At 41.1% G+C, this 26,844-nt stretch overlaps 1 protein-coding gene across 3 annotated transcripts in view; it reads right to left on the reverse strand.

Moving 5' to 3' along the window:
- Nucleotides 1–26,844, reverse strand: part of NPAS2 (neuronal PAS domain protein 2) — a 104,696-nt gene that overhangs the window by 15,283 nt on the left and 62,569 nt on the right. For all 3 annotated transcript variants that reach the window (XM_060233816.1, XM_060233817.1, XM_060233815.1), the window contains exons 6-13: nt 21,569–21,689; nt 20,436–20,549; nt 13,611–13,729; nt 12,351–12,433; nt 9,768–9,874; nt 5,508–5,655; nt 3,809–3,890; nt 1,171–1,312 (exon numbers count right to left, since the gene is read on the reverse strand). In XM_060233816.1, coding sequence (XP_060089799.1) covers nt 1,171–1,312; nt 3,809–3,890; nt 5,508–5,655; nt 9,768–9,874; nt 12,351–12,433; nt 13,611–13,729; nt 20,436–20,549; nt 21,569–21,689 — 916 coding nt within the window. The remainder of the gene's footprint in view (nt 1–1,170; nt 1,313–3,808; nt 3,891–5,507; nt 5,656–9,767; nt 9,875–12,350; nt 12,434–13,610; nt 13,730–20,435; nt 20,550–21,568; nt 21,690–26,844) is intronic.

The following is a 26,844-nucleotide window of genomic DNA, read 5'->3' on the forward strand; positions in this document are numbered from 1 at the left end:
TTCTGGCAAAGGAGTGTGAGGATTACTTAGTCTGAAGCCCAAAAGAATTTAGTGCCCTTAAAAAATCTTTTAAAAAAGTAAAAATTCGATATTGTTATTTAGTATTACCCGATACTGGGCTTTATAACATTATTGTATCATGCACCATAATTTTAAACTACTCTGCCAGATACCTCCTAAACCAGTCAACATATCCAGTTTAAAATCTGTCAGATTGTATGTTCTGCATGTTCTGCAAGCTTCAATAATTTTAGTAGTTTTCACTGCATAACTGTTGTAGCATAGTTGCTGAAAGTATAAACACTGTGCCAGAAAGTTTAAGCAGCTATTTTTAAAGCCCCATTCTACCCATATGTAATTAAAAGAATAATAATACCAATCTACCTTAAGAGGCCATCAGAAGGATGACTTTTAGGAATGCTAATTTTTACACTGGTCCTTCTAGCTGTCCCACAACAATTATGCCATGAAAAGTTTCACTGCCCATTTCCTTGTATTAAGCTTATATTAAAGAGATAAGACGTATTTTTCCTGGCCAATAAGCAAACAGTTACTTTTAACATGAAATACTACAAACACTGAGAGAAAAGGGGCTACATAAATACAAAGTATTATTTAATTTCTAACGTTTAAGTATTATTTAATTTCTAACGTTTATATGAATCAGAATGAATTTCTCATTCTTCTTTATGAAAGGAAAATACTATTTATGATTCTTTTTTGTTGTAGAAGGAAATAGGAAGCTGATGATTGCTTAGTGCTTTCAGTCCACGCTCGGAGCTGCTGGGTTTTAGTAATGTTGATACTAACTAGCTATCTTACTGTCTTTTTTTTCTTAAAACTACTAAATCCCACTTACTGCACCTTTGCATTGTGGAACTGAAATTCTTGTATCATATTGCAGCTGAATCTATCGTTCAGTTTTTTTCTTTTTGATCTTCCTGAATGTTAGCCACCAATCATAAATCTGGATGCTATCTGCATTTTTCCTTCTGTTGGTGATTCTCTTTGTGTGTATACATATTTTCTTTATATATCCTCTCTGTGCATATGTAATATATACATTTTTCTACAAGATAACCTTTGCACTTTTGGTACATTATGATTTATACTGCAATATGTTACAGTGAACATTTTAGAATCAGTATTTGTATAAGAACCACAACTTACATGCTATGTCAGCTAAGGATGTTGTCAAAGATTTGTGTGAACTTTCAGAAGATGCAGAAAGTGTCCGACTGGCGTTGAGAACTGGTACACCTAACTCAAGTGTATTAAAGTGCTGTTGAGGATCCAAGTCTGAACCACTGTCCTTAAAAACAAAGTAAATATTGTATTATATCTGATATTATTTTTGACAGTTTCAAACCTGAGCTTGAGAGTAGTCATAAATCTTCAGTTAGCATATTCATTTAAAATTTGTTCTTTTAAATATTCACTCTTCTGTGGTTATTGGTACACCAATTTTTATAGTCTTCAGCACATAACTTGGCCATTGAAACTGACCTTGATTTTTCTTTCTCAGTGGAGTATTCCCATGGCAGACCAAAAAAGACATAAAGCCAGATTCAGATTTCAGCAACACCTACTGAGAATACAAATATTTGCCCAAGCATCATGACATGACTTGGAATTTCAGTCATTTCTCCACCTGCCCCATGGTAGGTTTGTGTACCAACTAAAATTAATCTCTAGTATTGTTAATACAGTGACTGCCATCTTTTTTCTCTGCTGCCAGCCTTGGATCTGTATTTCTTAACTGGTGCTAGCAAGACACCAGTTAAGAAATACAGATCCAAGGCTGGCAGCAGAGAAAGAAGATGGCAGTCACTGTATTAACAATACTAGAGATTAATTTTAGTTGGTACACAAACCTACCATGGGGCAGGTGGAGAAATGACTGAAATTCCAAGTCATGTCATGATTCTTGGGCAAATATTTGTATTCTCAGTAGGTGTTGCTGAAATCTGAATCTGGCTTTATGTCTATAGCAAGACCTGGTGGTGAAATGTCTATAGCAAGACATTTCACCACCAGGTGGTTTTTGTATTTTTAATAGGGTGCTTTGATCCTTTTTTGGTCAGAAACCTACCAAGAGTGACAGTACAACCTGACACTAGCACCTTTAAAATCTGCATACTTGCTCAGCATTTCATACAAGATAAAGGCACCTTAAGATCATGGTCTGCCACATCCCTTTCTCTCTCTACTCCCACTTTTTAAAAAAATCCAGCCTGAAAAAAACCTTTGGAGAATTCAGAAGAGTGCACACATGGTTTTGCATCATCTTGGTGCTCTTAATAAAATTTAATCTAGTTCCCCTTGTAGCAATTACTGTTCTTTGCTGCTGGGAGGACACCATGAAAGCAGAAACCTTTATATGCCCCTAACTGGTAGACAGGTTTGTGCACGAGAATGCTGCTAAGCCAATATTTCTTGTTCATTATGAAATGCAGGTGATTATTTGAAGCCAAGCCAAGCTTACTGTATAGGAGAGCTGACAGGAAGGAAAGGGAAAGAATCAAAGCAGAAAAGTGGAGTCAAAGGGATGAAAGGTGATGGAATACTTTCAATGTCACAAATGACTAAAGGCTTATCAACTTTAGGGAGTCTGATGAAGGAGTTCTGACTCTCAAAAATCTTAATCCTGAAACTCTTGTTGGTCTTGAAGGTGCTACTGGACTCGAATCCTTTTCCTCATTAATGGTGTTTAAATTAAATTTCCAGGCAACCAAAATTTTAAATTGCTTTGCAAAATATTTATAAGAGATATTAACTACACTAAGCTCTGAAAATATAAATCACTGGAACTCACTGCTTTATATGTTATGTGCTACTGTATAATCTATTTGAAGGGCCTGATGTAGCAAGGAGTGAGCTAAAGCCACTCCCATGAGAATGTCAAACAGTGAGTGAGGATACTGACAGTTCATGAATGGAATTCCCAGCATATTTTTTCTTTAAATGGCAAGTGAATGACAGCCCTCTCTGGACTACAGTGCAAAGGGGATGGGTGCTGCCTATATGATTTTCCTGAACAGATATAGTCCTGCAGAACTGCTATTTATCTTTCTGGGGTAAACATATGGGGTACTTGTATCAGTGCTTAGCTTACAGTGAACTTGCTTTTCATTGCCTGATTGTTCCTAATCTCTGGTCTCTAAAGCATGTGCTCTTTCAAATTTCTGTTCAAGCATAGTAACCAAAAATCTCAATGTGTGGAGGGCTTTGCTGGTCTGTCCCTCACCTTTAAGCAGCCCTTTAAAAATCATTTACAAGAATTATTCATTTGCACAATTGCAGCAGCACAATGACTATACTTCCTGTCATTCCTTTCCAGATGGGAAACAGACTGGCCTGGGTTTAATAATCGTTTATACTAAAATTGGAGTGGATAAAGGCACAGCAACAATGGTGTGGAACAGGAGACAGAAGGCTATTCTTGGCCTCACATGTATCACATACTTTTATTTGTGTGGATATTGATAAGGTTGTTAACTGTCTTTAGTTCTTTATTTTAAAGTTATTCCCGTTAAAATGATATAAATAGTCCTCATTTCAGGTATCATAGCTTTATCATGTCCATTTTAGAAATTCTGTTCCAGAGAACTGAATTCCCAGTCTCTACCATGTCTTGTTCAAATCCTGGGATGCCCCCAAAGTACACTGAACTCACTTGAAAATACCATGAAAACAAATAATTCTAAATCACTAAAATAACTATTCTAGCTTTTGTTGATTTCTGGAATATAAACTGCATAAATCAGAAAATAGTACAAACACACAGAAAGTAGCAACTGGAACATACCTTCAGTACAGAAGAGATGATCTCTGAAGAACCGTCTTTCAAGATCAAATCTTGTTTCCTTTCCACTTGAACATCTGAATAACTGATTTAAAACTATATATTTATGTGAAGAAGTATATTCCACTCAACAATTCAGACAGCTGCTGACTACAGTTTTATTACTGATAAACTCTGCAATTAGAACCCACAGCTCACTTAATCCAGATGAATATAGTAATACTGGCTTGTATCCTACCTATCAAAAAAGTTTGCTTAAAATGCAAACTTTGAAGCTTTCCTCCAGCCTATGGAGCCTCCTTGCAGCTTTTCTGCAGAAGAAAGAGTCACTTAAGGTAGAGGGGGTCTCCTTAGGCTGGGGGGAAGCTTCAGCCTGTGCTGAGTAGATTGGCAGGATACAGACCATCATATTTGGCTTCTGATCATTTTTATTATACATGCAAAAGAACAGAGAGCCTTAGCTGTACTCTTATATATGCTTATTTCAGAGTAAGACCTACAGAAATTCCTGGAGCCTGAGGCAGCTTTCATATTTTACATTCAAGTAAAATCTAATCTATGCACACAACGAATGCTCATTTCAACATTTCATGTTATACAGGTACATATGACAAGCAGCTAAGATAGACTGTAATTCTGCAACATGTGTACTCATAATGACAAACACATCTTTGCTCTTGCACAATCTGTGAAGGAGCACTTGCTGCAAATACATAGGTGTGGGATTGAAACCTTAATTTCAATTGTATTATCTCTAGAGACTAAATAAACATGTTTACACATGCCTTAATCTATCCAGCTTCATATAACTCTAGTACAAAATACATTCTACATATAGTTAAACCTATTAATATCAATAAGGACATCTGTATACTCTTTTAACCTTTGACAGACTTGGATCCTGCTGAAAATAGACTTCTCACCTCCCTGCACAGCTGCAAATGTCCTAAAAAGCTGCTCTTGTGGTACAGGAAATCCTCATGAATAGCACAAAGAGTGAATTGGTGTCTGCCATGAAAGGTGGGAATCAGCAAAAATTGCCCCCTCCTCCCTTTCCGTCAATGGAAATTATCCATAGGATCCAGCCCACAGTTAAATATAATTTTCTTTAGGTCTCAGAGTGTACACTTGCAATACATTTTACAACAGTTGCATATAACGCAACTTCACTGAGATCGCTCCATGTAGTAAGTCATTGTTGTGGAGCAGCTTGCTATGTGGATCTGGCAATGTTCTCTACGCCACAGCAAACTTACAGGACTGCAGTAGCATGGTATAATTGGCAGAAACACACAGTAAACCGTTTGCCATAAGGGGAGTGCCTTATAAGTCGCTGATGCTTTGGGGCATGAGCTGGGATTTAAGCTCACTGATTTACTCTTCCACCATTTTTTAAAAGTCCCCAAAGCTTAGAATACCCGCGTTTCCCTTGACACCAAAGTGGGGAACAGTGGTCATTGTCTTCTATTGCTGTAATGAACAAACTTTTCTGAACCATGTTAAATGTTAGGACTGCAAACAGCAGACCAGCTGGAGGCTGTTTTAAGATCTGTATGGTTGAAGAGAGAAGATAATGAAGTGCAAGAAGATCTAGGTTTACAGAATATCATGCTTTATTAATACAACTCTATTATGTTCTGTTGTTCTATTCTGAGGACCCTAGTATTAGGGACGATAGCAATGTCACTACGTTTCCCCATACCTCACTACTGTGTGTGTGCATACAATGAATTCTGGTTTGGAGTTCCACTGATGGTAGGTAATGTAGTAATGTGTTTGCAGCCAGATCCACTGCTGTCCTTTGGTCAGAAACCGATAGCAGCAAGACTTCCCTTTTCCAAACTGCATCACTATTTGTGGAAAGAGAGAAAATGCACAACTGTTATCACAGATTTCAGAATATGAAAAATATATTTTAAAAAGAATTCTATGAGATTCTCAATGGGTTTCTTGGTAAAAAAAATTTTTCCCAATGGTAGTAACTTTCTCAGTGGCATCTATTCATATAAATGGCATAAATAGAAAAAGAAAACTGCAGATTTATAACCCCCCCCCCTTCTCAGAAACTCAGAGCGGCTTACAATCTCCTATATCTTTCCCCCCCACAACAGACACCCTGTGAGGTGGGTGGGGCTGAGAGGGCTCTCACAGCAGCTGACCTTTCAAGGACAACTCCTGCGATAACTATGGCTAACCCAAGGCCATTCCAGCAGGTGCAGAGGAGTGGGGAATCAAATCCAGTTCTCCCAGATAAGAGTTCGCACACTTAACCACTACACCAAACTGGCAATAACACATGATTATCTGAGTTTGTTTGTTTTATATAGGAGTAATGGCCTTTGTGGTAGTTGGGCATATCAGTCTATATCAGGTACATCCAACAAGTTCAAATATGCATCATGAGGTCATCTACACATGCAGCTGCATCAGCAGCATCCATGGATATTCTCTGTTATGGCATCATTTATTATTGAATAAACCCATGCATTAGCAAACTATGGCTTCCATCTGCTAAGGCACAAAGAACTTTGTTAATTTCTGAATAAAAGCACCTTAGTCCTCCAAACACAAATTCCAGTGAGAAAACTGAAATCACCAAAAGAAGATAGCTGAACAAACATAATTCCATAAGGGGATTTGTCAAGATTTCTCCCTTCCCCACAACTGTCCATTTCTGAAATTACCACTGTAGTTAATTTCATTACAAATTGAAGATTTTATGAGTATCCTACATGAACTGAAATTTTCCTTGATTGGATGCACAGTTTATATATGTATTAGTGCTGGAACGCAGTTCCATCTCTTGAGGAAGCTACAGTGAAACGAAGTCTGATATTAGCTAGCTTACCAATTGGCTGGGACTACATCACCAGAGACCATTGTTTGAACACTTCATTTTTCTGTATCAAGACATGTCTGGAAGAACTTTTTGATGAAATGACTTGATGTAAGATTGGTTTCTCTTTAGAGTCTTTTTCACTGGTTTTTGTTTTGTTAAGATGTACAGTAAATATATAATTGATATTCTCTGATATGGTTCTAATTGCTCATGGTTAAATCTTTTCCATCAATATAAATTATATATACTACTGATTTCTTTGGCTCCAAGCTAGTAACAGCTGAGATCCATCTGTATTAGGGCCAGGGTCGGCTTGCCCACTAGGCAAACTAGGTGGTTGCCTAGGGTGCCGAGAGGCAAGGGGCGCCAAATTGGGTTCCCCCCCTCTGATGCCCAAGGCAACTGGCTAGTTTGCCTCCCACTCCCCCCTGCAGCTGCTGCCGCCAGCCTCCTCCAGCTCACCACTGCCACGCTCTGCTCGCTTGCCCCCCTGCTGCTGCTGCGCTCCGCTCGCTTGCCCCCCTGCTCACCACGACTACAGCCCTACTGGCTTCTAGCAGCCTGTGCATTTGGTTAAACACCAGGAGAAGCCACAGCCCCAACAGCAGCCATACATCTCCCCTTTTTCCTGCCAGAGTTAAATAACTCTACAACTGATCACAGGAGCAGATGAAGAAGATGAAGAAGATATTGGATTTATATCCCGCTCTCCACTCCGAAGAGTCTCAGAGCAGCTCACAATCTCCTTTACCTTCCTCCCCCACAACAGACACCCTGTGAGGTGGGTGGGGCTGAAAGGGCTCTCACAGCAGCTGCCCTTTCAAGGACAACCTCTGCCAGAGCTATGGCTGATCCAAGGCCATTCCAGCAGGTGCAAGTGGAGGAGTGGGGAATCAAACCCGGTTCTCCCAGATAAGAGTCCGCACACTTAACCACTACACCAAACTGGCTCAGCTGAAGGGCCCTTTAAATCTGACAGGAGAGGGAGAGGGGCAGAGACTGACCGCACACCTGAACTCCAAGAGGTGATTTGCTGCTTGAAATAAAGTCAAGTGGGGCCCGCCTTGTGTGCCTCAGTTCCAAGCAAGAGTTGCCACTTCAATTTCAGGTGCACAAACCATGGCCCCACTCACAAAAGCCCTTAAAAGGACCACTCTTTAAGTGCTTTTTGCAAAAGGGGTTTCTCATGCCTGAAGTCCAAGCTGCTATGCTGCTTGGATTTCAGACATATGAGCCCCAGCCCCACTCGCAAAAAGCACCTAAAACAGAGGTGGGGAACGTCCATTCTGAGGGCCGTAAACAGCCCTTGAGATCACTTGGTCTGGCCCTTAGGGACTGCTGGGCCAAGTCAAGCCACATGGTGGCCTTCCTGGGGCCTGGCTGGCCAGCAAGGATTGTGGGACGCAGCTGCACTGTGCAGTGGCCTCCCCAGGGCCAGGCTGGCCAGCAGCGATCATGGGGCCCAGCCGCGCTGCATGGCAGCCTCCCTGGGGCCGGACCGGCCAGCCAGGATCACCGTGGGGCCTGGTAAAGCCTGCCACAGTTCAGGTAAGTTTCCCCCTCATTTCTTTATTTCCCTTTCTTTCTATTTCTTCCCCCCATTTCTTTGTTTCCCTTAATTCCCCTTTCTTAATTCCCCTTTCTTCCCCCCATTTCTTCTGTTTATTTCCTGTTCTCCTCCCCATTTCTTTATTTTCCTTTATTACCTTTTCTTCCTTCCATTTCATTTCCCTTTTTTCCCCCCATTTCTTTCTTTCCCTTTCTCCCTTCTTTCCTTAAGCCCTGGACCTAGGCATTTGTCTAGGGCAGTGGGGTGGACTGTGTGCATGCCAAATTAGGCTCTCCCCACATGACTTGAAATAGAAAAACCATTATTTACATTAATTTTGCTGGCCTGAATTGTTCTCCCTCGGCGGAGCACTGTTTTTAAAGTTGATAATTTTGTACGGCCCGCGAATGATGTTATAAATATCCATATGGCCCTTGGCACAAAAAGGGTTCTCCACCCCTGCCATAGGGTATAAGGGAGCTGAAAAAATTCAGGATTTCCAAAAAACCCTTGAATCTGAATTCAAGTTTTTTCGGGAATTCCAAACCTTTTTTAGTGGGGGGGGGCAACATATTTTTAAAAATCCCCTCCCCCCCCAATTTGTGCATACCTTTAATTATTAGTCATTTGAGTTGTATGAATCAAAATTAAGTCTTATTTTGGGGTATAGAGCACAAAGGTAACTGTCAGGCTGAGGCCCAGTTCAAACGTGACACTAGTCTATGGGATCATTACAGTCAATGAGGAAACAATCTGGGGGTATCCAGGGGTTGGAAGGGGGTTGCTTTGGGGGTAGAGGCACAATTCCAGTGCAGTTTCTGATGCCTATCCTCAAAAGCCTCCCCAGTTTAAAAAAGATTGGACCAGGGGTGCTAGTCTGTGGTCCCTTTAAAAGAGCTTGTGAAACTGCAGCTTCACCAGGAACAACATTTAAAGGGTCCGCACTCTCTTTAAATGATGTTTAACTGCAGCTATCATGTTTTCCAAGATAATGCTGAATTTCCCATATAACCCTGAATTTCCTGGATATTTTTAATGTTTATTAGCCAAAAAAATAAGCAAGCTCTATATCTGGTTGAAAGAATAGCTGGACAAATACCCATATTTTCCAGCTATTTCTTCAGTATGGATAGAGCTGCACTCCCCTACTAACAATTAAACAACAGGACAGAAATAATAGCAATATTTCATTGCACTTGTTTAATTTTGTTTATTCACCTTATGCAAAGCATTAAAATATTCTGTTTCAGCTCTTGTAATTAGGGATAATTAGTGATTCCTGAGTACTGTTGGCAATCTGCATGATTGTGACAGTGTCAACTCTAATTTCAGGTCTGTTAAATAGCTAGGTAATTCAGCAATATGATGAATAAAATATGGCTAAAATTAGCTTATGTGACACAATTAGAACAAATGATGATTTTTAATAACACTCTTTGAACTCTATGATGTGGTCATGAAGGTGATCGGTAAAACAAAATTAAATTCACTGACTAAGTATAGTCAGTCTTTGCTACTCCACAGAGACCAGCATTTCTCTGAATTCCTGTGTGTGCTGCTGATGAAATACTCACGGTGTTCATGGCACCGAGCCAAGAGGTGTAGGTCATCTACATGATAGTAATCATAACCAGAAGTACCCAGCACTTCAAAAGGCAAGTATCCTATGATTGGTGGTGCTCTGTATTAGGAAAAAATACAAATATTTCATTAGTTCACTGAAATAACAACAGCCACACTTTACACCACTCCCTCAACCTTCTCCCTAATAGATGGGCATGCAACCCACAAGTACACAAGAGCATGTTTCATTCTATGGCGTGCAACCAAAGGTGAGAAGGGGGGAAAAACTATTTTGGGTGCTCCAATGTCCAACTCCCCAACTTGTTGTTTTAGAGAAAATAAGGAAAATAGAAGGAAAAACAACAGCAAGGATGTCAAATTTACACCAGGTTAACAAAAAGAACCATCCTCTCATAGTCTTTACCAAGTCTCAGGCAGGAAGAAGGAACATATAAAATAGTACAATATTATAGTACAATAATAACTGTAGATAGTAGTGCTACAGAAGCCTGATAATATTTTTGGTGCACTTTGAAAGCAAGCGTCTCTAACATGAGGTAGTTTAGTTTCTTGATTTCTCTGGCTGTTACACACTATGATCTCAATGAAGTTAGATCTGTTAAGAATGTTTTGTTTGGATGATCCTACTGTTTCATTTTGTAAGGACAAGAGTTGTGCTAGGACGCAGAGAACACCAGGAGCCTCACAAGAACAAATCATGACTTCTGCAAAGAATAGTCCTGCTTCACCAAGTTTTTGAAGTTCTTTGAGAAGGTGAACAAACATATAGACAATGGTGACCCAGTAGACATTACATACGTCAACTTTCAAAAGGCTTTGACAAGGTACCTCACCAAAGACTGATGAGTAAACTCAGGAGTCATGGGATAACAGGATAGGTTCTCTTATGGATTAAAAACTAGTTAATGAACCAAAGAGTAGGAATAAATGGAGAGCTCTCACAGTGGAGGGAAGTAAGCATTTGAGTCCTACAAGGATTGGTATTGGAGCCAGTGCTATTTAATTTGTTCATAAATATTCCAGAATTAAGGGGGGATAATACACAAGTTTGCAAATGATTATTAAAATTATTCAACATATACAATTATTTTAAAAGTACAAACTTATTCAAGATGGTAACAACCAAGGCTGACTGTGAAGAGCTCCAGAAGGATCTCCACAAGTTGGGTGAGTGGGCAACAATGTGGTAGATGAAGGTCAGTGCTTGTAAGTGCAAGGTGATGTGGAACAAAAAATCCCAACTTCAAGTAAGGCTAATGGGGTTTGAACTTGCTGAGAATGAGAGGAGGAAAGATCTTGGGGTTGGAGTGGATAGCTCAGTGAAAGTGTCACTGCAGGGGTGAAAAAAAGACAAACTCTGTGTTGGGAGTTATTAGGAAAGGGATTGAAAACATAACAGCCGATATTTTAATGCCTCAGTATGGCTCTATCGAGTAGTTTCATTTGTTACTATATCTCAAAAAGGATATCACAGAGCTGGAAAAAATATAGAGCAAACAAGATGATTAGGGGGTTGGAGCACCTTCCCCATAAGGAAGAGTTAGAAAAGAGACTAAGGTTTAGAAAATTATGCACAGGGTGGAGATAGTTGAAAAAAAGGAACTTTTTCTCTCTTTCCCAAAATATGAGAACTCAAGAGCATTCGATTAAGCTGATAGGCAGAAGATTCAGGATGGATAAAAGGAAATACTTCTTTACACAGCAAGTGATTAAAATGCGGAATTAGCTGCCAGAGAATGTAGTGATGGCCGCAGGCAAAGAAAGCTTAAAAAGAGGTTAGAAAGATTAATGGAGGACATTATGACTATGGTTAGTGACTAAAACGAACCTTCATGTTCAGAGGTAGTAAGCCTCTAAATTCCAGAGCCAGGAGGCAACATCATGGAAAGGTCTTGGCCTCTATGCCCTGTTTAGGACCGCCAGAGGAACTGGTTGGCCACTGTGAGATGGGATACTGAACTAGATGGATCATTAGTCTGATCCAGCAAGACTCTTCTTATGTCCACATGTTATGTTCTTAACTTACAGTTTGTGGCAACTGATTCCAGTGGAAGACTGAGCTCCCAGCCTGTGTTTGCCTTGTAATATTTACAAGAAAAAATTAGTAGGCAGAAGGAGAGGTGCTTAATCCTTCCTTCACACCTTGATTCCCCAGTTGGTTCTTTCTAACATCCCCCCTCCATCCAGGCTCTGAGACCAGAAATACTACCATTTCGGGGCATTTTCTACTAATGTACACTGCCCTGAAAATGCCTCCCTGTGCTTTAGTAAGCACAGTACTGCTGACACATACTTGACAAGACAATATATACTTCTAAATGAAATTTCCAGGTTATTTTTGTTCTAATACAAACTAATTTAACAGCTGAATTACACGTATGTGGTTTTTCTAGCTGCTCAGTTGCTAGACAGATACATTAGCATAAAAGTTCTCGTATGAGTAGTAGCTATCGTAGTGAGTGACCTTTTGCCAACATAAATCATCTCGCCATCAGACAGAGCAAAACTTTGCAAGTGTTGGCTCATAAGAGCATACAAAAAGTATCACGTACAGTAGCACTATTTGTACTAACCTGTGATCCAGAAATAAAAATTTCCACTCCAAACTGTGTCTCGAAGTAAATTCTTCTAAAGGTTCTTCAGCTACACACATTTCCTGTATTGGAATTAAATTATGTTATTGAGGTCAGAGCTCTGCTTTTTGCTAAATGTCAATGAACTTCAGGTGAGAGGAATACAACAGAAGGTTTAAAAGAAGCACCCATCTATTAGACAGCACTTTATAAGCTCTATATGTAGTTCTGTGGGTCTCATCTGATGCTGAACATTACTGTGGTTGATCAAAATAGAATTTGTAACCTTAAATGCTATTCTGTAGACTGTATTCAGGATGTAATTGTTTTAAAAAAAATACAGCTATTGTACAACATTTGTAAACACAAATGCCCATTTTAAATTTCTGGAGAAATGCCACTGAAAATTGCTTCACTGAGGCCGATTCCAGGTGTCATGTTTGTAAGTGCTACCTAATACATGGATCACCATTGTCTGTACCTCCAACAGATGTCCCGGGAATTTTCTGTCTGACTCAATGGGTTGGATCCAACAAGTAAAATCAAGTAAAGAGCTCTGCATGGACAAAAGCCACATAGGACAGGGGCTGTAGCAAAGTTAGGTTCAGCAAAGCTGGCTGGCTCCAACCCACCGTAACAATGGCAATTTCTGTGATAGTAAACATTATGCTTGAAGGGAGGGAAGGTCACACAACACAGAGGAAGCTCTTTTAAGAAGCTTTAGTGTATTGGTCCATTGTATCCCATTAAAATTCTTAGGGTGCTTTTGCAGGTAAGAGATGCAGTCTGATCACTGCAAGTTATTCTTTTGTCTGTAAAAATGTGCAATTATTTTTGGATATATGACAAATCCACCAATACTATAAGAACTGGCTACCCCCCAAAATAGAGTTCTGCAATGCTCTCTAACACTGATCATGCTTTACAGAGTTCTGAGGGAGCCCATATAACAATATCCTTTTAAATACACTTGTTAGGGTGTCTTTAGACAGTTGCAAGAAAATATTTGCATTATCTCACGGATCTTCCTGCTGAATATTGCTATTTTCTTCTCCACAAATACTTAGTATTTGCCTCTTCCACAAATTCTTAAAATCTTATATGGTCATTACATCATCTCATACCTTATGAAGGATAGCACAATCACTAAATTTATTCTCTTCCCTTCGTACAGGTCCATAAATGGGAAGAAAATGACTGAAAGAACTAGTATTACTGCAGAGACTTAACGTATTCCAAGACACACACATACACACTTGCCTTTAAAAACTGAGGTGTTGCCAGCCGGACAGTAGCAACAAAGCAGACTTGTTTTCCTGCTGGAGTTCTGTAACCTCTTGGAATGGCACCCTCAAAGCCATTACAGGTGGATATAGGCACTGGATGAGAAAATTACATGGCAAAGAGTTGCACCTCTTAGCTTATTTGATGCTACGGATTATTTTACACACTTTAAAAATAGATATTGTTCAAAAATATGTCTTAACTTGCTTTTAAAGTTCCAAAAATCAATCTGGGAAGGAGCATCTATTTTAGATGTATATTAGCTGCATCAGAAAATATATTTTGTTACCTATGCCACAACTTGGTGACATGGGTCTGCACCCATGTCTTCAAATATAGGCTTCAACTTTAAATAGATGGAAAAGAGAAGAAGCACAATATGCAGCAAGTGGGATGAGGTACTGAATATCACAGGTAGTGCCCCGCCCTCAGCTAGGCTTATTTCATCGAAGGTTCCTAAGTAAATTTAGCAGTCATTGGGATAAAAGGACAACTCCACAAACAGGAAACAAATAGTTTTCACAGTGGAAGGTGGTAAGCAGTGGGGTACTGCAGGGCTCAGTACTAGTTCCAATGTGTTTTAACTTATTAATTAATTATTTGGAATTGGGAGTAAGTAGTGAAGTGGCTAAGTTTACAGATGACATTCAGTTGTTCAGGGCAGTGAACACCAGGGAGGATTGTGAGGCACTTTAGAGGGATCTGTCAAGGCTGGACAAGTGGGTGTCAGTGTGGCAAATGAGGTTCAACGTGGATGAGTGCTAAGTGATGCATATTGGGCCAAAAATCCCAACTATAAATAAACATTTATGTGATGCAAACTGCTGGCAACTGACCAGGAGAGAATCAGAAATCTTGGAGTCACGGTGGATAATTCAATGAAAATGTTGACTCAGTGTGCAACTGTGATTTTTAAAAAGAAAAATGCTATGCTGGAGATTATTAGGAAGGGAACTGAAAACAAATCAGCCAGTATCTAATGCCCTTGTATAAATCTATGAGGCTGCTTCATTCGGAATACTGTGTACAGTTCTGATCCCCACACCTCAAAAAAGATATAGCAGTGGAAAAGATGCAAAAAAGGACAACTAAAATGATTAAGGGGATGGAACACTTTCCCTATGAAGAAAGGTTAAAGAGCTTAGGGCTCTTCATCTTGGAGAAATGATGACTGAGGGTGACATGACAGAGGTTTACAAAATTATGCATGGGATAGAGAAGGCAGAGAAAGAAGTATTTTTCTCCCTTTCTCACAATACAAGAACTCATGGGCACTCAATGAAATTGATGAGCAGTAGGTTTACTCATAAAAGGAAGTACTTCTTCAGCAGAGAGTAATTAACATGAGGAATTCACTGCCATAGAAAGTGGTGGCAGGTTACAAGCATATACAGCTTCAAGAGGGGATTAGATAAACATAGAGCAGAGATCCATCAGTAGTTATTTAGCTGCAAGGTGGATGCTCTGTATTCTTGCTACATGGGGAGCAACAGTGGGAGGGCTTCTAAAGTTTTGGCCTCACTGGTAGACGACCTGATGATACCTGGTTTTTGGCCACTGTGTGACACAGAGTGTTGGACTGGATGGGCCAGTGGCCTGATCCAGCAAGGCTCCTCTTATGTTCTTATTTCATGTTTTAGGGCCCAGTTGTGAGAAAAATGGCTCTGTAGAGGAATCTGGAGTGGAGAGTGAACCAAACAGAGAGCAGTCTCCTTCTCCCACCCGCTCCTTTTCTGATTGAAAATCCTCCACACTTTATAGCTACTCAGCATGACCTGCATTTGAAGAAAACTGTCATGTTTTATTTGGCCCTCACAGAAAAAGGAATTAGCATTGGTTTGGGGGGGGGGGTATGACTGCACCTTAAGCTGGCCCCTACAAGCTTCTTAAGGCTACCTTTCTTTTGTTGTTTACCAATAACTGAAAGCTGTGTTAATAAGAATACTGCCTTGTTTTTATAAAACCAAGCTACAGCACCAATGACAAGTGACAGCTATTATTCCCAAGCTTATGATTTATTTATTTTTCCCAGGAGCAGAATTTTTAAAAGAGAGAGAGCTATTCTGTTATGAAAAATCAGCTGCTTCTCCTAAAGTGTGTGTGTGTGTGTGTACAGTATCTATAGTGTGAAACTGGGGAAAAAACAACAGTACAAAATTCTGCTGCGTGACCAGCTACTAGACTTATACTGAAAGAGAAATTGAGGAGGGGGACTTCTACAGAATTTTTTAAAGAAACCTCTCCATGTCAAAATTATACTACATTTTCTTGCTCATTGAAATCAGTATCTGTTTTAGCAAGTTTATTCCGTTATGTCATTTGAATATGTAGCTTGTTTTCAAGAAAGTAGACTTAATTCAGAGAAAAATATATCCACAAGAGATCTACTCTGATTCAGATAACAATTTGCATCTGTAATAAGATGAAGATGCATATTTGGCCTGGGAAAGCTCATTTCCATATGCGCATCACCGAACTATTTCGTACGTGCAAACTTTGTTCAGTGTTCAGAGGGTCTCTGGACCAGGGTATTTAAAGGGAATAAAAAGGCAGCCTACGTCAATAAATTTAGTGTTGGAGAAATCAACAAAAGACATTTATTTTTGCCATGATTTATGGCCTTTTATGTTTCAGTCATACAGTTTGAGATCAACAAGTTATGTGAGGTCAGTGAAGATTCGCATGCTGTGGAATTGGAACAGGCAGAGAGGAGGGGTTTGTTTGTTTTTTAATGCTGAGCATGACCTATTTGGGCCAACACCAGCAACTTTTGAAGCACTGCTCCCTGGAGTGAATTCCAGAAAACAGCTAAAAGAAAATTCAAGCAATAATAAAGTGGAAGCAATAAAGGAGTGATTTCTTTTTTTCAATATTGCTGCATAGCAACCTTTTTATTAGAATACATTGTTAAAAAGTTGAAATAAAATACCAAAATGTAATTCTCAAATAGCTTAAAAGAGCAAGGGTAAAAATACAGCACTTAGAATAATGGTAGCACTTGTGTGGCTGTTGATTTTCTCAGCTAGAAGTTAGAAAGATAAAGGAGTAACTGAACATTAAGCTACTCTCCAAAGCTCTAGCAGATATTCTGACCTTGATTCCAAGATAATACAGATTTAAAAGGAATATTCCAGGGGTGGCCAACGGTAGCTCTCCAGAAGTTTTTTGCCTACAACTCCCATCAGCCCCAGCCATTGGCCATGCTGGCTGGGGCTGATGGGAGTTGTAGGCAAAAAAACTTCTGGAGAGCTACCGTTGGCCAACCATGGAATATTCCATTCCCTGCATCACTTCAACTGAAGAGAAGTGCAGCTAGCTAGAAAGAATCAATTTTGCAGGGTTACATCTTTCTAGATTCATCCTTCATCTAAATCAAGTTTTCTTGCATATTACTCATACTTCTCTATATTGCAATCTTTTTCAGACCATGCTCAGGAGAATCTTCACAGTAAGATTATATCTGTCGTGATTGACACTAGTTTAGTTTAGCTTATTTGAATTATATCCCACCCTCCCCACCAAAGATGGCTTGTACTCATTTTATCTTGCCCTGTAAAGCCAGAGAAAAGCATCCAGGGATCTCAAACTGCATTTTTATTTCCTGGACAAAGTCCTATATAAGATAGGCAGGTGTCTTATTTTGTTTTAGAACATTCTGCAGAATATTCTACATTGGCATTAAGGTTTTGTGTCAGAATGCATAGGTTCTTTGACAGATAAGTCCATGAAGAAAGGAATCTCAGCGGGAGAATTAAAAAAAAAGCCTTATGCACACTGCAGCCATAAAATACCACAAACCCAAGAGCATGCCTACATTGAATGGACTTGGCATCATGAGCTGGTTCTGTTTTTCACTAACTTATAACAGATCTACCTGAATCTTTTTTTGGGCCAAACTTTATGATACATTTTGGGTCAAGTCAGGTCCAGTTCCTTGGGCCAGACTCACTTTCTCTGAAGCCACACAGCAGCTGTGGGGAATGTAATTTTTAAAATTGACAGGAGCCCAGTTCAGCTCTAAATTCGGCTAACCAACATCTACTGGCTGTCCCTGGCCCCAAAGACTTCTGCTTAGCCTCAACCAGGGCCAGGGCATTCTCTGCCCTGGTCTCAGCCTGATGAAACATGTTCTGCTTGAGATGAGGGTCCTGCTGGACCTTCTACTGTTCCACAGGGCCTGTAAAATGGAGCTGTTCCACCAGGCCTTTGGATGAAGTGATAGAAGTCCAATCAAGTTGGCCAACCTTGCTGTAGATCTCCTTCCTATTCTGTCTAGTTTAAGAAGATCTTTAATGGCACAGTGACTTCAGCTTGAGTTCATATTTTTAATCGATGGCTGTCTGCTTTTTATCTGTGTTTCAACTGTTTTAATCTATTGAATTATTGTGCTCAATTTATTGTATCTTGCTTGTAATCTACCCTGAGCCCGCTTGTGGGGAGGGCAGAATAAAATAGGAAGGAGGGAGGGAGGGAGGGAAGGAAGGAAGGAAGGAAGGAAGGAAGGAAGGAAGGAAGGAAGGAAGGAAGGAAGGAAGGAAGGAAGGAAGGAAGGAAGGAAGGAAGGAAGGAAGGAAGGAAATGTTATTTTTTCTAAATATATTAACTCAGAAAAAGCTTCACTAGTGGTTTTAAAGGAACTTCTAATGATTGTTCTGCAGATCAATCATCTTTCATCTTCGCCTTTGTATCATTAAACTCTTTTCAACAACAATATAGAATAGCAGAAGAGAGTACTGGAACAGTGGAATAGTAATAGTTCAAGGGAAGCCTTGCTGTGAGAGGGATTAAAGGCCTTCCAAAGAATGTGATTTTAAAAACCTAAACAGAAGGTTAATAAAATGGCAGATCATTGCTGTAGATGATCCGCTTTGCTGCTTTTGGATGTTAGAAAAAGAAACAACCGATTAAGTACTCTACACAGCAGTTGCAGAATGTGAGAGCGTCCAAGAAATTTTTAAAAATCAAAAACAACAAATGGTGCAAGATGAACAAACTGTGTGTTCATCACTAATTATAATACATGAAATTGCACAAATGTCACAGGCATATTACTGGCTATCTTTCTATAATCACAGTATAAAGTTAAAAGGCGAAGTTTTGTACTTTCCCTAGTACAAAATGTAGATGAGTACTAGAAAAATGCAACCTACCTGCAGTATAAGCCTAGGTTTTAGGGGAAATGGTGACGGAATACAATCAGCAAATACTAACTTTTATTATATATATATAAAATGGAAGAAATGGCCTAAACTTGCAGTCCTAAGTAGAGTTACACTCTTTTATGCCTAGGGACTTTAATGGACATACAATGGTGTAACTCTGCTTAAGATGGTACCATAAGGGGCAAAATACATATAATATCTACCCCATGATCAATGTGGGGATGCAGTTATATGGCAGATTTGAGTTCCCTGTGGGAACACAAATTCAGAAGATCCCACAGGGACCAGATTCAGATAGGGACCACAGAGTGTGAGGAGTGGCTCCTGCTTCCCCCCAATACAATTTTTCTGTCCCAAAAAGCCTGTGCAACCCCCAACAAGGCAAATAATGTCCCAGGGCTATTTGTGGTCAGTAACACAATGCAGGGGAGAGGCAGGAGCCCTTCCCCCTCCTTCTATAGTCCCAATCTGAATTGGGCCCATGTGTACCTTCTAAATTTAGTTCCCATGGGGAATTCACAGATCTAATACAAATTCCAGTGGTGATCACATGGTATTAGTGAAGTTCCTGCATTGTGCTCTGGACTAGATGAACCTGGAGGTTCCTTCCAACTCTGTGATTCAATGATTCGATGATTCTATGGTAGATATAACATGTAGTTTGAAACTTACTAAGCTTAAAATTACATGCAGCATTACAGTCCAATCACAACCATGTTACCTCAGACATAAGTACCTGGGATGAGAGTGAGCGACCTAGCAACCCAGGCAGTGGTGCTACCACAGCTGGAGAGGGCAAACCTGCACCCAGACTTACCCAATCTCCGGGATAGGAAAGGGGCCAAGAAGGTAGGCAGAGCTGCAGACAGACTCTATACCCAGACTTCCTGGGACCCCACCTCTGCCGGGTCTGAAGCAGAAACCAGAGAGATAGCCACCAAGGGTGCCAGTGGGGCTAGGTGTCATTGGGGAGCAGCAACATCCAGAGGAGATGGGACAAGCAGGCGGTAGAAAACTGGACTGCAACACCACACCTGGCAGCACTGCAGCAGGCCAAGGCAGAGCCCAGCTCTGGGAACAAGATAGCAGCAGAAGCAGAGGAGGCAGCCCCAGCAGCAGGGAGCAGATGGGAGCAGGAAGGCCAAGAAGCTGAAGATGGGGTGAGCATGGAAGATATCCAGGGGTGGGTGGAGCCCAGGACTGAGCCAGCAAGTCCCAACCAACCCCAACAGCACCAGGGGGAAGGACAAGAGAAGTGGCCATATACTGGGGGAAGAGGGCAGGGTCAACAGGTGGAGGGTAGGAAATAAAATGGGTCTCCAGCTGACTGATTAGGGAGGAAGACAGCCATTGTGTCCAGGTCATAGAGGGGACTTAGTGGAGAAGGGACAGGGTGAAATAGAACCCCCTCCCCTCTCTTTCTGAGGGTCAAGTAGAAGGTAGGCCACTGCCTGAGGGGACAGGCAGGGTATAACAATAAGTCAAGCCAAACTAAATGAGACTTCCAGTTGTATACTCAGGATTGCCCTTTAGTTTTATCCCATGGAAATGTTTCCTTTTTAAAATAACTACATTTTGCATAGATTTAGTCATTGATTATATTAAAACTGGTTATATTAATAAAGCATCTGGAGCTTACCATGACTGTAAGACAGAAAGTTCCCTACACATTTTATGTATTCATATGTTGGAAATTCCTTTGGGTTCAGACTTCCTCTTAGAAAATGACAGTAAAATTCTAAATCATTGTCAGCTATAATTTTAAAGGAAAAAAAATAAAATATTATTCACAAATTAACCAAGTTGGGAATCATATAGTCAATCAAAGAGAAGTACAGGGTTCAGTCGATGGCCTCAGAGGTCCACAATTTGCTAGAGGTAAGTTGATCGGCTGTTCACATAGATATTTCTCATGCACCTTTTGAAGCTGACAGTTTGTCTCTGACACGCTCTCTTAATAGAGTAGGCTGGGCTTCACAGAACAGAACATTCCCACTTTCCCTCACTGCTGCAACCCATTGAATCATCTCAAATTTCATTCCTGGTGGCCAAAGGACCCTTGGGAACAGCACAGGGGGAAAAGTGGGGGTCTGCAGTGAAAGGGAAAAATCAACATAAATCATTGCCCCATCTTCCAAAGTGATCTTAAGTCTTCAAAAAAATGGGTATAAGTCAATGACTGGTTTCAACTAATACTTCTCCATGAGATAAATCATATTAGTTTATCATAACCAAAAGTAATGCAATACTAAAACCCCACAGTTTGCAGCTTTTAATCAATTTTGCTTTTCAAGCATTTAAAATTATTTATACATTTTTAAAATTTATATTTAAAATTTATATATCATTGATTAGAACATGGCAGCTATCAATAAAATGGATTATGCATCCTATTATTGTGAATTCTTGATTTCACTTTTTTAATAGTAAATAATGTGATTTTAGAAAATAATTAAATATTCCACAAATTATTTTCCCATCCAAATATGTATAGTACACAGCTACAGTTTCCCAAATTGTCCCTAAAGATTCCCCAATGTAACTGTAATGTCAATGCAAAATCAACATAACTGCAAATAGTATTTTTAAAAGTAAAATAAATGTAATTTTAAAATTGTGCAGAAGAATCATTTGTAGTAGACCAGTTTTGCCTAAACATGAAAATGAATATATGAGAAATATGTTTTTAGGCAAAATATACTCAAAGACACCCTGAGCAAGTATTTACAAAAGGAAAAAACCCTCTTAGAACTCTTTGATTTTAACACTCACATTTTAAGTAATTTGATGAGGCAGAATCCACCATAAGCATATGAGAAGATAATATTTTACAAATGTCTGAATGCTGTTGTTCTGGAAGGAAATTTAATAAATTCTTATCCACTACATCAGACTGTAAGAAACAAAAAATACAAATATTACAAAAAAATACAAATATTACAAAAATATCAAAAATTGCCATTCACATTCTGCAGCTATGCTTAGATGAGTAAAACAACTCTAAAAACAACGCCTAATTCTCAAAAAGTATATTAGAAATGTGCATGCAGTTCTATTATTCTAATTGGACTGGAAATTTTGTTGCCAGGATCTAGAGAGAGCTAAGGTGTTGCCTCACATGCATAGATGGGTTGCCAATTTTATTTTCTGGCTGAGAGTCCTCATGCCATATTAAATTCCAGTCAGGTGTGTCCACCCCCCTGCAGGATCAACTTTTAGGGAACATAAGGATTACAGAGTTAAAAGGTAGCCTGTAAAATATTTTTGGACATGTGGAATACCACAAGTAGCACTTCAGTTCCTATCCAGGATTACTAAACAGAAAGCGAATTTTTTTCAGGTGGGTAGTCATGTTAGCCTATAGTAGAAGAACTAAAAAGGATAGCAGGTATGGGGGCCAAGTGGAAACATTCGCCTCTGTCCCTGGTAATGTGCAATGCCAGGTCCATAAATAATAAAACCTCAGTCCTGCAGGATTTTTTTTATCAGGCAGGACATGGACCTGGCTTGCGTGACGGAGACCTGGGTGCGGGATGGGGAGATGGTTGCTCTCTCCCAAGTAGCCCCGCCTGGGTTCTCCATTCTTCACCAGGCTCAGATTAGCGAGCGGGGGGGGGGGGGGGGAGGGGTGGCCGTTTTCATACGGGAGGATTGCTCCTTCAGGGCACTTCCGTCACCAAAGATCATGGGCATAGAGTGTGCTGGCCTGATGTGGGATGTTGGGGAGAGTTTGGAAATCTGGCTGGTGTACCGTCCACCTAACGCCTTACCAACCCTGACGGAGGCTGTAGCAGGCTGGGCATTGGAGCATCCTTGGCTTATAGCCCTTCAATGTCCATGCCGAAGATGCGGCTTCCACTCAGGTGATGGACCTAGTGTTTTCCATGGCAGCACTGGGACTCTCCCAATATATAACAGTGCCCACGCATCGGGTTGGATACACATTAGACCTGATCTTTGCGGCGGGAGTAGTAGATCAGATTTCTGCTGAGGCAGTGCCATGGTCTGACCACTATGCCCTGAGGGCCCGTGTGGATGTTCCACCCCTACCCTGTTTAGGCAGTGAGCAAGTTTTAGCTTGCCCGCGAAACCAGATGGACCCTCTGCGGCTTCAAATGGCTTTACCACCTGTCCCTCTGGTGACTCGTTGGATGAACTGGTGGAGATCTGGAATAACCAGCTCTCTACAGCCTTCGACGAGATCACTCCCCGACGTCCTCTTCATCCTCGTTCACAATCCGCTCTGTGGTATACCACGGAGCTGCGATCGATGAAACGGCGATTAAGACGACTAGAGAGACAATGGCGATGAACTCGCGACGAAGCTACGAGAACATCTTATAAGTCATTTATGCAGACCTATGAGATGGCAGTCCAGGCCACAAAGAAGACTTACTTTGCGTCCCGGATTGCGTCTGCGACCTTGTGCCCAGCACAATGGTTTAGTATAATTCAGTCACTAACAACTTTACTGCAAGGTAAACCAAACATTAGAGAATTGGAAACTGTCTGTGAGGGTTTTGCGAGTTTTTTCGCAGATAAGGTCTCGTCGCTCCAACGAACCTTCCCGCCATAATTGATAAAGTGAAAGAACGTGGAGCACCAAGCACGTCTTCTGGTCCAATTCTACATTCCTTCAATCCACTCAGCCTGGAGGAAGTCAACAGGATCCTTCTCGCTGTATGCCCTACGACCTGTAGGTTGAACCTGTGCCCATACTGGCTTATAAAAGCTAGCCAGGCGTTGCTACGTGAGCCACTGCAAGGTATTGTCAACAGATCCCTGGTAGAAGGGATCTTTCCCACACCTCTTAAAGAGGCTGCGGTCCGTCCCCTCTTGAAAAAAACATCTGCAGATCCGGCCATATTGGTGAACTATCAGCCAGTATCAAACCTTCCCTTTTTGGGTAAAGTTATAGAGCAGGTGGTGGCAATTCAGCTACAGGGATTCCTGGATGACACTCCCATCCAGGTCACGGGATGGAGATGGTTAAGGTCGCCCTCGTAGACGACCTCATGAGACATCTGGATCAGGGCGGCTCAGCGGTGCTGTTATTATTAGATCTGTCAGCCACATTTGAAACGGTTGACCATCAGCTACTAACTAGCTGCCTTGCCGACGTGGAGATTCAGGGGTCCACCTTACAGTGGTTGGCCTCCTTTCTCCAAGATCGGGGACAAAGGGCGGTGATGGAGGAATCATCCCAAAGGCACCCACTTATATGTGGTCTGCCACAGGGTGCGATTCTGTCCCCGATGTTATTTAACATTTTATGCGCTCCCTTGCCCAGATTGTCAGGAGGTATGGGCTGGGATGTCACCAATATGCAGATGACACCCAGCTCTATCTATTTATAGGTGGCCAGTCCGACTGTACTCCGGAAAATCTAGACCTGGCTCTTCAAGCCATAGCATCTTGGCTCAGGCTGAGTTGGCTGAAGTTGAATCCGACGAAGATTCAGTCCGGGGGTGGGGGGAGATCCATATGCCAGCTCTTGATGGGGTGTCACTAATACTGCCTCCTAAGGTCAAGAGCTTGGGTGTGTTTCTTGAGACCTCTCTTACAATGGAGGCCCAGGTAGCAATCACTACTAGATCCACCTTTTTTCATCTTCGGCGGGTGCGGCAGTTGGCCCCTTTCCTGGAGCATGACGACTTAGCAATGGTGATCCATGCTACGGTCACCTCAAGAATAGATCACTGTAATGCTCTCTACATGGTATAAACTTTAATAAGTCAAAGCTCACTTCATCAGTTACACAATTTCTGTAAACAAGGTATGATGATTTCAAGGCCATTTTAAATATTTCTGATCACTGTAATGCTCTCTTGATGCTGACTCAGAAACTACAGCTAGCGCAGAATGCTGCAGCACAGCAGTTAATGGGGCTCCCCTGATGGGAGCACATTCGGCCAGTGCTGAAAGAGCTGCACTGGCTACCTATTGTGTTCTGAGTTCATTTCAAGATGTTGGTATTGACCTTTAAAGCCCTTTATGGTCAGGGGCCTATCTGCAGGACCGCCTTTCTCCGCATGTTCCCCAGAGAGCACTGCTTCAGGGACAACAAATCTATTGTCCATCCCGGGACCAAAGGAGGCTAGGTTGCGTTCGACACGAGCTAGGGCCTTCTCAGTGGCAGCATCAGAATTGTGGAATGTTCTCCCGGAAGCCGTAAGGGTCCTGCAGGATCTTTCCACTTTCCGCAGTGCCTGTAAGACCGAACTGTTCTGACAGGCCTTTGATATCTAGCCGGGAGAGAACTGTCACCTGACATCCTATAGAGTACTAAGTGATCACCATCAGAAAAGAACTCACCTATATTGTAGTGATACAGCACCACGAAATGTTATTAAAATCCTAAATTGTAATTACGTTTTATTGTTTTTTACTGGTTTTAACTTGCGAATATGAATGTTGTCAGCCACCCTGAGTCCACTTGCGGAGAGGGCGGGATAGAAATTTAAAGTAATAAATAAATAAATAGTCCAGTGGCATGCTAAACACCAACAAAATTTCCCACGGTATAAACTTTAATAAGTCAAAGCTCACTTCATCAGTTACACAATTTCTGTAAACAAGGTATGATGATTTCAAGGCCATTTTAAATATTTCTGTCATCCTCTATGACATCATCATCCTTTTTTTGCTATATCAGATATAACATGAAATACAAAAATAAAAACCAAATTATTAGTAAAATAACCAACAGTGATTGCAAACACTGCTGTCATGCAAATATAGTAGTAAAAAATGTCAGCCAATAAAAACATGTTGCCAAGCCTACACACTGTAGCTTACTACAGTACTCAGTGTGCAGCCAATTCTAGCTCCCTCTAGCACTATATAAACCCCAGCCAGGATACCTCTATATCATATGACAGATGTGTGGTATGGGGCTACATCTCTCTGAACTCTTGCTATACGCATTTAGAATAAACATGGAGGAGGTTCAAGACAGGAACCCAAGAGAAAAGACTTTGCACAAACAGCCAAGAAGAAGAACAAGCATTGTTATAGCATACTGCTAACAACAGCATGTATGCAGGCATACAACTTTGGTTGATCTCATGCCACTATAGCCTCACAGCAGATGAGGGTGGGAACAAGGCAATGTCAGGTAGATGTGCCAGCATTGCAATGCTTTGGTAGATTGCTTCCATATATGCAAGGCATGGGAGTGTTGTTGGTGTGCTCTTCTATAACTTGTGGGTCTATAACTTGGCTGTGTTACTGCCAGCACAGGTAGTGATAATGATGCTGGACTGTAATTTGGGAGGCCAAGGTTCAATTCCCTGTTCTACCATGATGCTTGCTGAGTAAGCTTGGTACAGTAACTCTCATTCTGCACAACCTCCCTCACAGGGTTTTTTTTTTTTTTTTTTTGTAAAAATGCAACAGAAGAGGGGGGAATGGTGAATATCAACCACCTTGAGTTTCTTGGAAGAAAGACAGGATTATAACATACTAAATAGACAAACAGATAGATAGGCAGGCCAGTTCCACATGGGTTATGTACCCTGAGTTCAGTGCTGTTGGGAAGAAGCCCCCCCTCCCCAATTCAGCACAACATGACCCCAGTTTTTCTCCTATATTTGTCAAGCCTCACTTTGCTACACAGTTTTGAGAAAGATTGCAGTAAAACCTGTATGGCTGCTGAGTGGGTGGGAAGGTTTGGTTTTTCCCACCCTAAAAGCAGCTTTCATAAACCCCAATGAGGCATACTCATATGAGGTAGAGCCAGATGAGCTGGAGGAAGATACAGGAACACTGTCTAAGACAAATCAGGAAACTCCAGCTCCACAAGCCTTCCCTCAAGCCCAGAACCCCTGGCTTCCAAGGCCATTCCCCAAGAGCCTTTGCCACTGGGAGATCTGGAGCCTCAGGTTCCTGAGGCTGTGCACCAAATTAAGACCTTGCCACTGGGAGACCCAGTAGCAATCCAGTGACAGCTCTCTATTGATTGGTCTGAACTAGGTTCAAGACCACCAGCCCTCCAGGCTCTGCCCTGCAGGATCAGCAGAGACAACAGACCTGTACAGAAGCAGCCC

This window comes from Heteronotia binoei, chromosome 3 (assembly GCF_032191835.1).
Source record: "Heteronotia binoei isolate CCM8104 ecotype False Entrance Well chromosome 3, APGP_CSIRO_Hbin_v1, whole genome shotgun sequence".
Taxonomy (NCBI): Eukaryota; Metazoa; Chordata; class Lepidosauria; order Squamata; family Gekkonidae; genus Heteronotia; species Heteronotia binoei.